General features: G+C 43.7%; 1 protein-coding gene across 2 annotated transcripts in view; it reads left to right on the forward strand.

The window, feature by feature from the left end:
• LOC146869129 (butyrophilin subfamily 1 member A1-like) overlaps positions 1-19317 on the forward strand; it is an 862288-nt gene that overhangs the window by 57947 nt on the left and 785024 nt on the right. For both annotated transcript variants that reach the window (XM_085627799.1, XM_085627671.1), the window contains exon 2: positions 19092-19226. In XM_085627799.1, coding sequence (XP_085483925.1) covers positions 19154-19226 — 73 coding nt within the window. In that variant the 5' untranslated portion in view covers positions 19092-19153. The remainder of the gene's footprint in view (positions 1-19091; positions 19227-19317) is intronic.

Here is a 19317-nt window from a genome sequence, read left to right on the forward strand (position 1 = left end):
TGATCCCTAGCAAACAAAACATGGGATCCAGTGGAACAGCCATCCCCAGTATCTCTGATATGTGTTCCATGACATGCTCCATGACATGCACTCAGCTCTGTGCCGGCTGGGCACTCCCACACCATATGTAGGAAGGTCGTATCTTGGTAACCACACCAGGGCATGTCACGGTCACTCCCTAAAACATCTTGTGTAAGCGGTGGGGTGTAAGGTATGTACAAATAACTGAAATGGGTAAATTTCAGTCTCACGTTTCGGGACACTCGTTTGACCTGCTCTAATACCATCCTCCCATTGTTTGTCAGTCAGGGTAGTGCCCAGGCTTTCCTCCCACCTGGGCTTGCCCAACAATGAGAGAGCAGTATCCACGGTCTGCAATGGTGTGTTGAGGATAGTGACTGCTCTACGGCCCAATCCATGGGCCAACACATACTGCAGCCCATGATGCAGGGCTGCAGCCTCCTGGCCCGCGCTCCATATGCGTCTAGGCACCAGCACTATAGCATTATACGTCAAAAAATGACTGGATTGTAGGACATTAACGTCCTGCAAATCCTGGAAGGAGTGCATTGTTCCATTCTGATAAAGGTCCCCTAGGGGTCAAAAGCTCTGCCTCCCGCCATGGCCAGCAGGGCCTTCAAGCTGGGCATACACCAGATCAGAAGGTGTGGGCATATGGCGGTGTCGCTTGCCGCAGCTGGATATATCTAATCCAACAAACCTTGACAACCCGTGCCAGTCGAGCAGCTCGACGTGCCGATGCACCTCCTGGTATACTGCAAGCAACTTTGGTGCAAGGGTCGTCCGGTATACCCCATAAAATTCAATCGGGAGTCCATCAGTACCCGTAACTTTATTCTTAGCCATCTGGCTAATAGCAGGGTGGAGTTTCTCCTCCTGCAGGGGTTACTCATGCTCCTGAAATTGTAAAGGGCTCAAGCGAGGACGGGCAGCCCTTGCTATTGAATGCCGGAGGCGAGCAAGGGTGGGATCGGCCGGGGGAGAATACAACCATTCATAATACTGAGAAAAAGTCTCACAAATGTCAGCTTGGGCATTCACCATCGCTCCATCTGGGGCACGAATTGCACAGATAACTGGCTGGGGCTTTTCTGAGTGCAGGAGCCAAGCCAAAGTGTGGCCGGCTTGTCCCTGTCCGCATGCTGCCTTGCAAGGGATGCCCTGTAGTCAATATTGTGCACCCCGCGCGTTGTGTCTGTAAGGTGTCCCCCAAGAAATGTAAACAAAAATCCATGAAAATTTGCAAACAAAATGTCAGTCTTGCACCTGCCCACTGCTGCTATTGATGTCTATAACTGCTGCGGAGCATGAGAGATGTTGTACTTCACTTTAAAGTTTATGTTTTACAGGTAATTTCAACTTTCCTCATTGTCAACGTGTAGGATGTTTAGAAAGCCCTCTCAGCCAATGGGAATTCTGCAACTGTGTTTTTTACAGTTCTCTGACTGGAGTTTAGATCATTGTTGTGTTAAGATACAGAGGGTTTGTCTCATTGATTTTCATTCTAGGGGGCACGTTTGTTGATGTTATATGTGGTACTTTGTAAGAGTTTCTGTGGAGCTGTGCCCATTTGAGGAGGATGAAATACTTTTTGGTTCCTGTTAATGGGTGTTGATATTTTTCAGTGGTTCTTTCATGCTTTTTGTTGGTTTAAGTTGGACCTCATTGGTGAAGATATGGAGTATTGGAATAGAACGAGCGTATGTAGTGATAAGACCACTTATATCTTCAGCATTAGTACTGTGGTGGGGGAAGGGTGGTGATATGGTCATGGGTGTTTATTATATTGTAAGGCTGCTTGCAATGGGTTTAACTACCGGCCACAGCTCAGGGCAACGCTCCAGCCCACTGTTCTTTTGCTCACCGTGGCACGTAAGTTTGGACCCAGCCATATGCAAATCAGCCTTGACCCTGCTCCCCATGGGAGCGGTCCAGCCCGAACTGCCAGGCCAGGTTATCCCTAAACCAGTACTCAAGCAACCCAGGACTAGTTTTGCCCTAGTATCCGGCTCATCAGCCATGTTGCGCTTGCTTCCAGTGACACAGTGAGCACGGGACCCACGTCTGGGCATAGCTATTGCCACTTAGAGTGGTACGTTATAGAAAAGGGTATACCCAAAATCACTGGGACCTGGGTGAAGGGCAGTATAGAAGGGTGTGGTCCCAGCACTTTTACATCAAAACTGTGTAAGGTTATGTTAAAGCAACATACATAGAAAAGATATAACTAAAGGATATTTAGCTCAAGTGTTATTTATTCACACCAAGCACCTAATATTCATGAATAAGTACATAATTTTCAGCAAAACATTCAAACGTAACGTTGGTGTGCCCAACTGAGTGAAGTAGGAGAAGGGGGGAGGGGAGTGATTCGTGTAAGATAGAAAGGCAAGTGACAAATATTCAATATAAAATAACACAATCAAATTGTTTAGCACACTATTCAGTGCCACATGTTCGTAATGTTAGTTCATAACAATATGCATTACACTCATTTACATAGCCATGTACGAAATAAGGTCACAGTGTAATAATGCACTCTTGGCGATACTGGCATCAATGGTGCGTCGACGTTTCGACCCCTGTAATCATGTAGGTTGAGTCTAGTCCTTACTAACGTGGTCTTCCTCAGGACCAGAGTGAGAGCAGAGGGGCACCGTATCTGATTAAGGAAAATGCCTGATTGGTTCCATGTTCCAACAGGGACGATAGGGTGCCTAGAGCTCCGAACAAGTATGGGTGAGAGTGATGAACACTCAGAGTGAGGATATGAATTCCAAACAAAGTCTTTAAAGCAGAATAAATGCTGCTAGAGAAACGGTGGCAAAGCCATCGGTCAATCAGTGAAATAAATCACAAATACTGGCAGGAGACTTGGTTTAATTACTCCTCGTCAGGTCAAACATCCCTCCGTGATGCTTCACCACCATTTCTCTAGCAGCATTTATTCTGCTTTAAAGACTTTGTTTGGAATTCATATCCTCACTCTGAGTGTTCATCACTCTCACCCATACTTGTTCGGAGCTCTAGGCACCCTATCGTCCCTGTTGGAACATGGAACCAATCAGGCATTTTCCTTAATCAGATACGGTGCCCCTCTGCTCTCACTCTGGTCCTGAGGAAGACCCCGTTAGTAAGGACTAGACTCAACCTACATGATTACAGGGGTCGAAACGTCGACGCACCATTGATGCCAGTATCGCCAAGAGTGCATTATTACACTGTGACCTTATTTCGTACATGGCTATGTAAATTAGTGCAATGCATATTGTTATGAACTAACATTATGAACATGTGGCACTAAATAGTGTGCTAAACAATTTGATTGTGTTATTCTATATTTAATATTTGTCACTTGCCTTTCTATCTCACACGAATCACCCCCCTCCCCCCTTTTCCTACTTCACTCAGTTGGGCACACCAACGTAACGTTTTAATGTTTTGCTGAAAATTATGTACTTATTCATGAATATCAGGTGCTGGGTGTGATTAAATAACACTTGAGCTAAATTTCCTTTAGTTATATATTTTCTATGTATGTTGCTTTAACCTAACCTTACACAGTTTTGATGTAAAAGTGATGGGACCACACCCTTCTTTACTTAGAGTGGTACATCAACAGGTGACGGGAGTCTGATTGCAATAAGTCTATTCACTGGCAATAGCAATGGGTGTTGTGGCTGTTGTGCCTCGGTCATTTCTATAACAAAATCTATTGATGTCTTCCCTCGAAGTTTGTAGGACCCATTGGAAATTTTACCTCTACAGATCCCTGGATGTAGCTTTCGAATCCTTTGTCTTCTCTTAGATAATCTTAAAGCGTGAATGTTCTGACAGATACTTCTGGGCAAACTGACAGCACTTAAACTTTAGCTTTTGGTAAATAATTCTCAAGGATTCTGGGCGGCCAATGAGAGACACTGTAACGGGTCACGTTGGCAGTTGACAATGTCCACACAAACAGCTGTTCGTCTGGTGCATGCCCTTCATTGAATTCTTTCAGTCCACAGTGGTTCCTTATATTTTAAGGCCTTGTGTTTTTAAGTCCTTTATTAGAGCCTTGTCATTTCAAACAGTTACTGTTCATCTTCTTTAACTTAATTACCTCCCTTACCCTTATATATGTATAATATATTTATTTCCCCTCATTATAGACTAACATGTCTGATCAAGAAGGAGAAAACCCTGGGATTTCACAGGGAAAAATTCAATGAAAGGATGTAGAGGATCAGCTAATGGAAATGACTATGGATTCATTTCAGGGGAGTTTCCGATTACGGCGACAAAGGGGGAAAGAGAAAGTCTAGGCATATTGAGAAAGGAACAATATCCTTGTGGAAATATGGATTTTTATGATCAGTTATGTCCCCTATCTTGGACCCCAACGGTTCCATGTACATGCTACAAGTACATGTATGTTCCCTCCAGTTCCAGTTATGAAGACGCAAACACATGTGCGTCCACCGTCAACATGTCCTCTTTCAGATCCGCCATGAATGGGCCGGATATTCGACTCCTAAGTACGAAAGGCCACCGGCTTTATATGGTTCACTTACTCCATTTTACAGTCCAGGCGAGTAGGCCCTGATTCTGCCATCAAGCCTTTTCCTGCCTTCTGCTTCTGAAAGCTCCAGTCTGAGCTCGCATCTGTACTCATGAACTTTGTCCTACTCCCTGCGCGGCTAACGGTGCCTGACTCGACCAAGTATGCCTGCCAAAAACTGTATTTCACCTTCAAGATTATCTGCTCCGCTCCTCATCCAATGCATTCCTGTCTAGTAGTTTAAGTAAACATTCTTCCAGCTACCGAGCAAAGGGCCCGGCTTCTCTGTCTTTATGCAAGTAATTCATAGCCGTGTCACTATGGAAGATTTCTGCCCTTGCATCTCATGTAGACACTTAGACGCTTGTACACGCACTCACAGTCAGTATAGAATAGATTTTGTTTGAGAGACCTTTCCTTTTGGATAACATAGTTCTTTAAACATAGGATGTTAGATATGATTTGGGATTAGGTTGACTTGACCCCCCAGACTTCTGTCTCCACATGTAGAGCTAAATGTCAAGTCCCCTTCACCCCCTAGTTGCACGTCAATCACACGTCATGCTGCTGCGCGCGCATCTCTGCCTAATATTTCTGCTGACATTGCGAAATTATTTCATAGATCCACCCATCTGTGACATCACACCTAAATGACGTTTTCTAGTTACGCCCAGTTACACCCATTTTAGTTACGCATGTATGGTTTTATCTCTATTATCAATTGTTACGCCTCCTGCATCTGTTTTCACTGTAATGTCTATTCTATAAAAGTGATTACTTGTCAATAATGTATTGCTCTTCACTTCCTGAACCTCCGTGGTGATGGAACCTGAAGTCCACAATTCGAATTGTCCATTGGAATAAAGCCCGTTCCGAACCTCTAATACCACGGATTCTGCCTCTTATTTTACTGAGCTGTTTTTATTAATTTTCTGTATCAAACTAAGTCCCGGTAATTAAATTATTTACCACATGTTTGCCGCCCGAAAAGGGACACTTTCTCATCTCAAGCGCAGGCGGTGCGTTGCAGGCCCGGTCTCCTGCCACAGCTGGACGGACAACAACGCGTACCAGCAGGATTTCCTGTATCTCCCTCCGGTCAAGCTGGGGCGACTGAGGCTGCGATCAACACCCAGACGAGGCGGTGAGAAGTGCGAAGTATCCCGACCAGAGCCTAGCTGAGAGAGCAAGATCCGAGGTATACAGAGGCCCACCAAGTTCCGAAGTTCCGAAGTTCCAAGGTTCCGATGTTCCGAAGTTCCGAAGTTGTCGAGTCCAGTCCGGTCCAGTTCAGTTCAGTTCCGTTCCGAGGCCTTCCGTTCCGAGCTACCCGGTGAGTACCATTGCTGGGGAGGCGTTCTGACGTGCACATAGGTTGTGCCGGTCAAGACGGGTTTGGGTACACAAATCCGGTCTGCACTGTTTCAGCAGTGTATCTGTACTGTTTAGCAGTATATCTAGCATGTCAAGTATATAATTCAGAATAATCCAGTTATTGCCGAGTATTATGTTTAGTGACTAGTTCCTTAGATGGCCATCATCATCATCATTATTGTTCATTAAATGTTAAATGTTAAATGTGTTACTACGTTCTGCATATTGTGGTATGAATGACTGTTCATTATTGTGTTTATTATATTAAGTGTGTTCAAGATTAAGTATCAGATCAGTTGACAATATGCCGCTCTTTTCGAAATTAAGACAGATCAAAACTAGAAAAGGGGTACTCGAAGAAGCTGTTCCCATTCCTCCTAGGGACACTCCAGGGTACTTCATGTATCATAAGCACGGATTAGACGCCATATTATTTCTTGATTTATGGGTAGACTATACCAAGGAATTACCAGAAAGTCAGAGGTGGCCCGCAGCTGGGACCTGGGATGCAGAGTGCATCATGAAAGTAGAGGAAGAGTTATGGAAAAGGAAAGCTAGACAGTCACAGAAAGACGCCGTTGAGTTATGGCGTAAAGAATCCCATAGGCGTACAGAAAAAGCACTCAGACAGGAAGAGAAAAGTAAGGAGAATTCAAATAAAGTCCGAGAAAATCTATTAATTGAAGAAGGTGCACGAGTAAAATCAGAACAAGTAGATAGACAAAGAAATGCCCTTATGAATGGCATGTATCCCCTTCTGGCCGAAGGGTTACCTAAGGCTACTACGGAGATACCAAAAGACTTGCCACCCCCATTGTTTCCAATAAAAGTACATCCTAAAGGGCATCCCAGAACCGCAGAAGATGTTTTTCTCTCCTCATATTTAGACGACGCAGCTCCCGAGTATGCTAACCCCGCACCACATAGACCGTCTGCCGGGGGGGTTCAACGCCAAGACCCTGTGTCTGTACCTCTGCAACAACAAATACCGACACAAGTTCCGGCAAGCACATCTGTTCCTACAGCTGCTTCTACAGCTGTGCCCACACCCATACTTGCTGTATCGCGTTCAACAAATCCTTTCACGTCCGGCACCCCAGAAGGTGCTATCGGAGGTACAACAAACTTTCCCTCCTGGCAAGTCTTTTTAAATGGACGAAGTTTTAAATTCACACGCGCACCTCAAGGATTTACAGAAAGCCCCAGCATCTATAGCCAAGCACTGAAAAGAGAACTTGACAGTATCCACATGCCAGTTAACACTGCCTTGCTCCAATATGTCGATGATCTGCTGATCACCGCCCGAAGCGAACCTGAATGTGAAAAAGCATCACTGACAGTTTTACAATTTCTGGCTGAAAAGGGGCACAAGGTGTCCCCTTCTAAGCTGCAATTCTGTGTCCAGCGAGTTGTTTACCTTGGTCACTCGCTGTCCAAGGAGGGAAGACAGCTTACACCTGATCGCATCCAGTTAATTGATAACATGCCGATACCCAAGACACAAAAGGAGGTGCGGGCTTTTATAGGCCTCACTTCATACTGTAGGCAGTGGATCCCTCAATATGCATTTCTAGCAAAACCACTCATTCAGTTGACAACACAGGAGGCGGCCACATCGACTGCCCTCCCTTGGACTCAGGAACATACACAAGCCTTTGAATGCTTGAAGAAAGCTTTATGTCAAGCACCTGTTTTAGCAACACCCTGTTACAGGAAACATTTTACACTCTTTGTTACAGAACGCGAAGGTACTGCTTTGTCAGTACTCACACAGGAACAAGCAGGATCACATAAACCATGTGCCTATTTCTCTAGTACATTAGATCCCGTAGCTCAGGCTTTGCCTGCGTGCCTGAAATCAGTGGCAGCAACAGCTTTAGCAATCAGACAAAGCGATGCCATAGTGTTAGGACATCCATTGACAGTACAAGTACCACATGCAGTAGAGGTTCTTGTGAACCGAACGCAAACACAACACTTGACCATAGCAAGACTTACAGGGTACGAATTGACATTGTTTCAGCCACATATAGAAATCAGACGCTGTAACACATTGAATCCTGCCACACTTTTGCCAGTAATCGGAACAGATCCACTAGCCCATGATTGTATTGAAGTTATTACAATCACGACGAAACCCAGACAAGACTTGAAAGATGTCCCATTGTCAGATCCAGACCTGACGTTGTATGTAGACGGTTCATGTATGAGAACAAGTACAGGAGATTTAGTGGCCGCGTATGCAGTCACAACAGACACTGAAGTCATTGAAACAAACTGTATAAATACCTTGTCAGCTCAAGCAGCAGAGCTCACTGCTCTGACACAAGCCTGTATTCAAGCCACAAATAAGAAAGTCAACATATATACTGACTCACGTTATGCATTCGGAGTTGTACATGACTTCGGCGTGCTGTGGCGAGAGAGAGGTTATTTAACATCTCACGGTGCCCACATTCAGCACGGACCCCTCATTCATGCTTTATTAGATGCAATACATCTACCCACTGCAATATCGATTATGAAATGCAAAGCTCATACGAAAGTTACTGATGTCATTTCTCAAGGCAATGATCTAGCTGACAGAACAGCTAAACAGACTGCTCAAACTCATACAACTGACAGGACAAAGACAATAGTCCCGACACCAACACATTGCATGACGGTTAAGGATCCCGCTCTTGACGTAATTGACATACAGACACATGCTACACCAGACGAGATAAAGAAATGGACTGAATTAGGAGGGATCCAAACGGACCAAGGATGGATGACGAAGGAGAAATCTGTATGGTTTCTTCCTGACTCTATGGTCCAAGTTATCATAAATACAATACACAGTCCAGCACATCTAGGAGAGAAAGCTATGCTAGACAGCATTCAACACATTTGGTTCAACAAACATTTACGAGCAGCAGCTAAGCAAAAAGTCCGTACCTGTATGATATGTTGTCAGTTCAACCCAGGTAAAAGCATTCCCGTAGAACAGGGTGGATTTCAGCCTCCTGATCACCCTTTTGAAGTCCTCCAGATGGATTATATCCAGATGGAACGATGTCGAGGATTCAAATATGTTCTCGTAGTTGTCTGTGCTCTTTCCCGTTGGACCGAAGCCTACCCAGTTTCAGATTACACTGCCCCGACTACTGCCAAACAGTTAGTTCGAGAATTCTTCCCACGGTACGGTTTACCACGTGTTGTCTACTCAGATAACGGCCAGCCGTTCTCATCCGAACTGATGAAACACGTTTCACTTTTGCTAGGATATCAATGGAAGTTTCATTGTGTCCGACACCCCGAGGCAGCAGGTCTCGTGGAACGACATAATCAAACTCTGAAAATCAGATTGTCCAAAATATGTAGAGAGAAAGGTGTCGATTGGGTAGTAGCCTTACCAGTTGCACTCTTTTACATGAGAATGGTAGCACACTCTCGAACAGGGCTATCCCCTTATGAGGTGATCTTTGGCAGACCACCAAATATGTGGGGGACGCCTATACCCCGTAAAATAACTGATGTTGACTGTAATATGCTGACAGATTACCTGGCTTCCTTGATGTCTGCACTACAATCTTGTCGTTCACAGGTAGCTGCAGCCTTTCCTGACAACACCGAGGTGAAACCCCATGACGTAGTTCCGGGGGACCTGGTGTTAGTGAGAAATTTTGACCGGAAGACTCAGCTGGATCCTAGGTGGAAATCGCCTCAACTAGTACTGCTTACCACAAGGACAGCCGTGAAGATCGAAGGCCGGAAAGGCTGGTTGCATTCAAGTCATATCAAGAAATTTCATGGACTACCATCGGATGTAAATGTCACACCTTGTGTGTCTTCACCTATTGACTCAAAGCTTCCTTTGGTTGAACTGAATGATAAGGACCAATACAAATTAAAATTGCGGTCTAATAAGTCAGACGATTTGATTGTTTAAGTCCTCTCCAAGGTGAATCGTTTGAATTTGTCTCTGACATGCATCCCCTAGACCTGAATAGAGAACGAAACCGAAAAATGTTGAAACAACATGCGTACTGTAAATCACTGCGTAGTCATTGCACAGTGACGTTATTAATTTTGTTTTTCTTAAGTCTTATAATAATCACTGCGAGTATATTGTTGCACATATATCATCCTATTTCTAAACATGTTTACAATGTTACTGCTGAACATTCTTTTAGTGAATTACCCCCGCATGAGTTGTCCTATAGATTTGCGCTGCGCAATAACACTTTCATTAGTATGTTACATCATTCCCATCAGACTAGTAATGCTACCAATTGTTGGATATGTGGCCGACTCCCTCCCTATCAGAACTATAAGGGAGTCCTGCCCCTCTTTCCATATCCGTTCACACACAATGGCTCCTGTGGAGCATGGTTTAGTTTAATCAATTCCATAGATTCAAACTCAGTAGTTTATCAAGACAATTGGGTATGGGGAAACCTGAACCTAGTTTTACTCAAAGTCTGCTACCCTGACAAGGAGGGTCGTCCCAAAAGAACAGGAACTGATCTAGAAAATGAAGTATATGGATTAGGTAATTTTACACTTAATCTCATGATCCTGAATGTTGAATCCGAAGCTGCACCAATTTTGCCCGCTATGTCAGTGTTTCCAGTTAAAGGTGAATTGTGTGTAAGAAAGAATGGTTCCATACATATGGGCCATAGTAGATGCACCACTGTAATAGAATTCAGTGATCAAGGCAAGTCTTCATTTAGAGCTTCTCGCCATTCCTACTTCGTATGTGGTCAGACTGCATATATACGTCTACCTCTAGATTGGGATGGTACCTGTTACATCGGATTCCTTTTGCCACCTGTTTTCCTAGCCCCTCCTGATTACCATAGAAATACTCATTTAGTACACAATAGAGAACGGAGAGATCTCCCAATTGTCGATTACACTGAAACGGCATGGGAAAAATATACAGATTTTAATAAAGGACTCTTTCCCTATATAGGTACAATTACCAATAGTAAGCTGATACATAGATTAACCAGGACTCTTGAAGCTGTAGTAAATGAAACTATTTCCGCCTTAGGCAACTTGACAGAGGAGCAATCTGCGATGAGGATTGTTGTCCTTCAAAATCGTCTTGTCCTTGACGTCATCCTGGCCGATAGGGGCGGAGCTTGTAGGGTCATCGGGTCAAGCTGCTGCGTATTCATCCCAGAAAATTCGCCATCTGTATATAAAACTATAACTCGCCTTCATAAGATCATAAGCCAGATACACCAGAATCCAGGCACTTGGACTTGGTCCGGGTGGTTTTGGAGCGTGTTGTCAGCCTGGGGATGGAGAGTTCTATCCTTCCTAGGTATTGGCCTCCTCATACTATTCAGTTGCTGCTTATGCCTGCAATGTGGACCAGCGATTTGTGGTCTGTGTGCCACATCGTGTATTCCACATCAAGGTTTTCACTCAAGATCCCGAAAGAAGAAAGAAGAACAAATGATGCTATATGAACAGATCAATGGATTAATGAAGATTGATATTTCTTAAGGGCAAGTAGGGGACAAGGAGGGAATGTGGAAATATGGATTTTTATGATCAGTTATGTCCCCTATCTTGGACCCCAACGGTTCCATGTACATGCTACAAGTACATGTATGTTCCCTCCAGTTCCAGTTATGAAGACGCAAACACATGTGCGTCCACCGTCAACATGTCCTCTTTCAGATCCGCCATGAATGGGCCGGATATTCGACTCCTAAGTACGAAAGGCCACCGGCTTTATATGGTTCACTTACTCCATTTTACAGTCCAGGCGAGTAGGCCCTGATTCTGCCATCAAGCCTTTTCCTGCCTTCTGCTTCTGAAAGCTCCAGTCTGAGCTCGCATCTGTACTCATGAACTTTGTCCTACTCCCTGCGCGGCTAACGGTGCCTGACTCGACCAAGTATGCCTGCCAAAAACTGTATTTCACCTTCAAGATTATCTGCTCCGCTCCTCATCCAATGCATTCCTGTCTAGTAGTTTAAGTAAACATTCTTCCAGCTACCGAGCAAAGGGCCCGGCTTCTCTGTCTTTATGCAAGTAATTCATAGCCCTGTCACTATGGAAGATTTCTGCCCTTGCATCTCATGTAGACACTTAAAACGCTTGTACACGCACTCACAGTCAGTATAGAATAGATTTTGTTTGAGAGACCTTTCCTTTTGGATAACATAGTTCTTTAAACATAGGATGTTAGATATGATTTGGGATTAGGTTGACTTGACCCCCCAGACTTCTGTCTCCACATGTAGAGCTAAATGTCAAGTCCCCTTCACCTCCTAGTTGCACGTCAATCACACGTCATGCTGCTGCGCGCGCATCTCTGCCTAATATTTCTGCTGACATTGCGAAATTATTTCATAGATCCACCCATCTGTGACATCACACCTAAATGACGTTTTCTAGTTACACCCATTTTAGTTACGCATGTATGGTTTTATCTCTATTATCAATTGTTACGCCTCCTGCATCTGTTTTCACTGTAATGTCTATTCTATAAAAGTGATTACTTGTCAATAATGTATTGCTCTTCACTTCCTGAACCTCCGTGGTGATGGAACCTGAAGTCCACAATTCGAATTGTCCATTGGAATAAAGCCCGTTCCGAACCTCTAATACCACGGATTCTGCCTCTTATTTTACTGAGCTGTTTTTATTAATTTTCTGTATCAAACTAAGTCCCGGTAATTAAATTATTTACCACATCCTTCAAAGAGATGGGAGGGCCACGCACCTCAAGAAAAGCGGGAGGTCTAAGCACCTCAAAAGAATGGGATATCTAAGCACCACACAAAGCATGGGTGTTCTATGCAGCACAAAATTGAAAGGTATCGGATGCGGCACAAAAGAAGCAGGAGTCTGTTGTGGCATTCAAAATACTGATTTGGGAGAGGAGGAACCACATAGCGAGTCCCCCTTAGACAAATAAGTTTTAGTCCTTGAACAAGGGGATTTTTATGGGGACGTTCTTTTTGCAGAGGACGAAGCCCCTTCTACCTCCAATGATGTAATCAAAGATCACTTGGGAGAGGAAATGTTTTCCACACACAGCATTAAGCACCCTAGGAGTGCTGAGTGGTGGCCCTTTGACCATGTGACCAAGTTCATCAAACAGTGGATTAAGAACCCACTTGAGAAGAATACCGGGAATGTTCAAATGGCTGAATGCTCGAGGTCTGTTATACATGATAAGGTGTGCCTCACCCCTAACCTAGAACCAGGGATTATCACCTTCCATTTTAAGTTGGGTATAGACCCTAGGAAGAGGCTTGAGAGGTCACTTAAGTCATGCCAGGACCGCCCCCTTGATGTCGTAGGAACCCTGGCAAGAAATATTGAAGATAGATACTTTTGTATCCTTGCTCTCTCTCCCCCTGTTTTTGGTCTAATTTTTGTCTATATCATGTCTCTCTCCCTAGTAAATTCCATTTGACTTTTTCTTTCTCCATTTTGTTTGACTGTTGGACTTTGAAATCAGAATGTTTAGCACTCCACTTTTAATATGTATGTATTTTTGTAAATTATATATATGTCACTAAGTTATATTTATTGTGGGCTGTTTTATAATGTGATGTCTGTGTATGTACATTTAGGGATGTCTTTGGGTTATGCATATATACTCTTTAGTATTGTAAAAGGAAAAATCTTTTTTTTGCAATATTTGTGGTATTTGTTTTTATATATGTTGATTCATTCGTTGTACATTTTTGTGTTGTAAGTATTTATGTGCTGTCTTGTGTCAATTGTTTTAGCTCTGATAAAGTTCCTCTGATAGGAACGAAACGCGTTGGCTGATGCCTAATCTCTTTTTTTATGAAGAAGAATAAAGAAATCTAAAGGGCTGGCTTAAAAGACTTTGACTTCTTTCCTGCTGCACCTTCCATAATCAAAAAACCTTCTGATTGGAACTTTGAGCCTTGTTGCTTGGGGAATATCATGCGTTCTAGAGAAATGTCAGGCCTTTCACGAAGAGCTCAGGAACTCCTGGAGGAGTCTTGGGCTCCAGGAACCCGCTGTAGGTATTGAGGAATTTGGAAGGCGTGTGTACGTTGGTGCTTGGAAAGGGACTTTGGTCCCGTGGAGGCTTTTATAGTTGAAGTAGTTATCTTTCTCATAGAACAGTTTGATAGGGGCCTTAGTCATAGAACGATAGACTGCAATATGTACGCAATCTCTGTGGGGCACAGTCTGGTCAATGGCAGGAGTGTAGGAAAGAATGTTTCAGTTTGTAGAGTCCTTAAAAGCATCAGGTTAAGGAGAGCCCCTAGATCTAGGTACGATATCCTATGGGATGTTAATTTAGTTCTTTCTATGTTTTCCTCTTGGCCTGGTAATAGTTGTTTGGATCTTACTTTGTTAAATATCTTATCGATGAGTGTCGATGTTAAAGATTTGGAATTAAGTAATAGTGTTTATGATGCCTTTGGGGTTACATCTGCGATAACTAGAAGAACAAAGACAATGTCTGGCACTATATTTTATCAAAACTTTGATTCATGCAGAAAGCTGAGTGTTGTCAATTGCCTGAGGGAGTAAAATTTCAGAATGAGTGAGTTTCAGCATCATGGTACTGACCAGCTTTTGATTTCCTTTGTAAAACCCTTTAAAGCTGTTATCACTTCAACTATTGCTCAGTGGGTGAAATGGACTATGCAGCTAGCTGGTGTCGATTTACAGACATTTCAAGCACACTTTATGAGGAGTGCAATGGCTAGTCAGTCCTTTTTAGGTCTCGGGACCATCCGGTCTGCCGAAGGCAGAACCGGAAGTCGAGAGATTTAATGACTTGGAGAAAAGGGGCTTGAACCCGCCCCTCTTCTCCCCTGTTCTCCATTGGCTGGCCTCTTAAATGCTGGCCAGCCACTGGAGAAGAGGTCAGTCACTCCGATTAGGCCCCGTCCTTTTCGGATCGGGGGGCGTGTTTTTTGCAAGAAGTCTCAAGGAGGAGATAACAGCAAAACACGCCCCCGAATCCGAAAAGGACGCTGCGTTTCTCCGAGGCATTTCTGCTCTGCCTCGGAGAAAGGCGGTGGTGTCTTCCGGTGCCCTCGGCTTGTTTTTTCTCCATAGGGCTGTGGATATCCTGCGAGCTGCCTCTGCCACCAGTCACATGCGCCTTCTCATTGCTCGGGACGATGATGCCAGGTGAGGGTGCTTACGCCTTTAATGGGGTGGGCACTGGTGTGTGGGCATCTGTAAAGGGTCGGTGTTGTACCCCTGTAACCATCGCTCAGAAATGGAATGCCTAGTTATAAGCTCCGGGCGAGCCTTCTTTTAGTTAAATCCGGCTTCCACTGCACTGTGCAGTCATGGCCTCGAAGGCGAGCTTTTCGCTTTGTAAACACTGGCCTCGCGTGCAAACGATGTGGCTAATTATCCGTGGCCAGCTGGAGATGTTGGATATAACTGGGAACTGCACCTCACGATGACGTCATTCTGTACCTGTCGCGCACAGGCTCGCCAACTGAATATTTCGTCACTGACTTACATTTGTCCACATTCGATGCCACATGGTTGCCCGCAGTTTGTTTCCTCTCAGAAAAGGGAACCGATGTCTCTTCTATAGATTTGCAAGTGTGCAATCTTTAATGTGTGCCTCAGAGCATAGGCGTGTGGGTGAAAAATTACTATTATTGTTGCGACGAAAAATAGTTCATTTCCAGATCCAGTCAAGTAAATATTTCGCATTTGTTCTGATATTTAAAAAAGTGCGTACAATCAGGCTAAAACCCATTATCGGTCATTTAAAAAAAAAAACAGGATGAGTAAGAAACCTCCTTGGCAATCCTGGGCACCATAGTCTGCACGCTCAACGCCTTCTCGAGAAAAAAAAATCCCAAATCCCAGTACGTCGGTGTTAGGCAGCGAACGCCAACTGTCCGTCTCAGTTTGAGGGGCGGAGAAAAGGGCCATCAGCTAAAGGAATTAACAGGTCTTGCTCTGTCCAGTTTGCACCATTGTTTTGTGAGTGCTGGGGGTGGGGTGACTTTCAATGCATAGCCAAAGTTGCAGGCCCGTGGGGGAGAGGGTGGGCACTTTGAATAAGGCGCTAATTGGTTCGGCGTTAATGATTGGCTAAGAGGGAAGGAACGGCAGGGGATCATTATCAGATAGATACAGATTCCCCAACACCACACGATTGGATAAATTTATAGGAGAACAAATGTTTTACTGTTTTCTGTTTGTTTAGTTTTTGCAATTTTTATGTAGTGCCAACTCGACCTAAAGATATTGGAGCGCTTCACATGAGCACCAGTTACGTTTCAAAAGGATACATTCATTTGGGTAGGCAGGGGAGATAAAGTGATTTGACCAGAATCACAGGATGCTTTTCTTCTTGCAGATTTATATAGCGCGAACTCGACCCGAAGGTATTAGAGCGCTTTACATGAGCACCAGTTACGTTACACAAGGACGGATCTTGAGTCGAAGCCGAGACTCGAACCAGGTACCCCAGTTGCAATGTGGGCAGCTCTGGCCGTTACGCCTGCTCGGTGAAAGATTATCAGGGGGCGCACCAGCCACACCCCAGGAGGCTGTATGTGTGTCCGGCACGGCAGCACGGTACGACAAAGGGGCACACAACTGGAAAATAAAAGGCTCCAAGAGAGAGACAATCTCGCGGTCACTACAAACGGCCCATCCATCCAGAGACACCTGAAGCTTGATTAACTAGGATCACGTGACTGTCAAGTAGGTTGTGAGTGACAACCGTGTTTTAGTCAACTGTAGATTGCATTCCGGGACTTGCAATTTCACTTTTGTACACCACAAGAATGAGCTAACAAGCATTTACAATGCAACGGTCTCGGCATTGTTAAAGTTAGAGCTATTGGCATTGCTCATGACAATGCCGTTTCTTTAAATGTTTTAAAAACAAAAACATAAACAAAAATAATGTCATGAGCAATGCCAATAGCTCTAATTTTACCAATGCCGAGACCATTGCATTGTAAATGCTTGTTTAAAGGTGGCAGACTGTAGGTTCTTTAGAGAGCCACCGACTGGTTGTAAAGATGAGTTTTGGAGGCAACAAAGCTAAATCCAAGAGGTTCTTTATTCAAAATCCACAGACCCACAACACTTTGTATGCTCACAGCTTGGATCCAGCAGCTTACTGGTTCCATTAACGGGAAACGAGCTAACTACACACAAAGCGCACGTGGAAGACATTGCAAAGGAAAACACTGCGATCTACCAATATGACAGGAGCGCAAATTCAAAGACAAACATAGCGTTCTACAGTGATACCATGAGCGCATGCGCAGACATCACGCGCTGCATGCATAACCCGGGTTGTTGACATTTTAAAAGATGCATTAAAGAAACTCTAAAGAAACATTGCATTACATGACACTGGTCTAATTCCTCCACCTTTACGAAGCATTACTGTAAGCCAGTTGAACGCGTCTGATGTGGTATTAATAGGCTAACAACTTGCATAAGGGCAGCCTCTGGTCTTGGAATGAAATAGTGATTCTCCAAATTAAATGTCAAGAGAATCGGAATTTCATTAAAGACACGGAGGCTGACATTATCCCAACCTCCCATCCTGGATTATTGGGATAGACCTATTTTAGGATAATAGAGCATAAAAAAATACCAAAAAGGGGAAGCTGAAAAAAGATGTCATTGCTATAGAAGGAATTTGTAATGATTGAGAGCCTTGTTTATTTCTTGTTCTTCAGACTTGCATTCACTGGAGGTTTAATGCTTCCAGATAATAACCAATAGTTTGCTTGCTACAAGGAGCTTCAGTTCGCTTGCTATAAGGAGCTTCAGTTCGCTTGCTATAAGGAGCTTCAGTTCGCTTGCTATAAGGAGCTTCAGTTCGCTTGCTATAAGGAGCTTCAGTTCGCTTGCTATAAGGAGCTTCAGTTCGCTTGCCATAAGGAGCTTCAGTTCGCTTGCTACAAGGAGCTTCAGTTCGCTTGCCATAAGGAGCTTCAGTTCGCTTGCTATAAGGAGCTTCAGTTCGCTTGCTATAAGGAGCTTCAGTTCGCTTGCTATAAGGAGCTTCAGTTCGCTTGCTATAAGGAGCTTTAGTTCGCTTGCTATAAGGAGCTTCAGTTCGCTTGCTATAAGGAGCTTCAGTTCGCTTGCTATAAGGAGCTTTAGTTTGCTTGCTACAAGGAGCTTCAGTTCGCTTGCTATAAGGAGCTTCAGTTCGCTTGCTACAAGGAGCTTCAGTTCGCTTGCTACAAGGAGCTTCAGTTCGCTTGATATAAGGAGCTTCAGTTCGCTTGCCATAAGGAGCTTCAGTTCGCTTGATATAAGGAGCTTCAGTTCGCTTGATATAAGGAGCTTCAGTTCGCTTGCCATAAGGAGCTTCAGTTCGCTTGCTACAAGGAGCTTCAGTTCGCTTGATATAAGGAGCTTCAGTTCGCTTGCCATAAGGAGCTTCAGTTCGCTTGATATAAGGAGCTTCAGTTCGCTTGCAATAAGGAGCTTCAGTTCGCTTGATATAAGGAGCTTTGTTCCTCTGACTTTTTTTCGCATACTGTGCATTCTTTATCTTTATTCAAGCTTGAAGAAGGGAGCTAGTTAGGCATTTAAAAGAGGCAGATTGTTTAAGATTGTTTACTACACAGATTTATCATATGTTTTGAATGTTCTGTTCTATAATGTTTATTTTATGATGTAAGCTTCTTTCAAGTGCTCCGTGAAGTGGTATTAAAGGAATAATGCAGAATCTTAGCCTCAATGTCTTTAACGAAATTGAGATTCTCTTGCCATTCAATTTGGAGAATCGCTATTCTGATTCTTATAAACAGTTGACCGCACCACTTGATGATCAAACAATGATATACAGTCGTTTATTGCATCTAATTCCAATTACCCAGTATTGAAGCAGTAGGGGTGCAGCTACTTTAACACGCAGTGTTTCTAAGTATCATTTAGTAAATGACGACATAGTGAAATTTGTGTCTGTTATTTGTGACATGATGTTACATCTATCCACTGTCCAGGACTCAGTGAAAAGTAGACAAACACTGGATGTGTATTAATGTGTGAAACCAGATAATGTTAAGAGGGTGAGCCTTCCTTTTTGCATCTGCACGTTTCCTCATAATTTTATTTAATTTATCACCAATGTCCCTATTATTTCTTTCTCTAAGAAAATTGTAAATCATTTTTTGCTATCTTTTATTTTTAGGATTATTTAGATGTCGGACGCGCATTTAATACCACTTCTTGCAGTGACAGCTGTCTAAGACAATGAAGACTCAAAGCTCGACGATGATCTACTTTTTTATATTCTTTCTCCTTAACGTCGCCCCATCACTCCAAGGTAAGACCACAAGCTGGAAATAAGGGGGTTGTCATTGATTTACTGCTAAGTCTTCACATCAGCACCATCTGGATTTCTAAATCAATAGTGT

This window comes from Triturus cristatus, chromosome 1_1 (assembly GCF_964204655.1).
Source record: "Triturus cristatus chromosome 1_1, aTriCri1.1, whole genome shotgun sequence".
NCBI classification, from domain to species: Eukaryota; Metazoa; Chordata; class Amphibia; order Caudata; family Salamandridae; genus Triturus; species Triturus cristatus.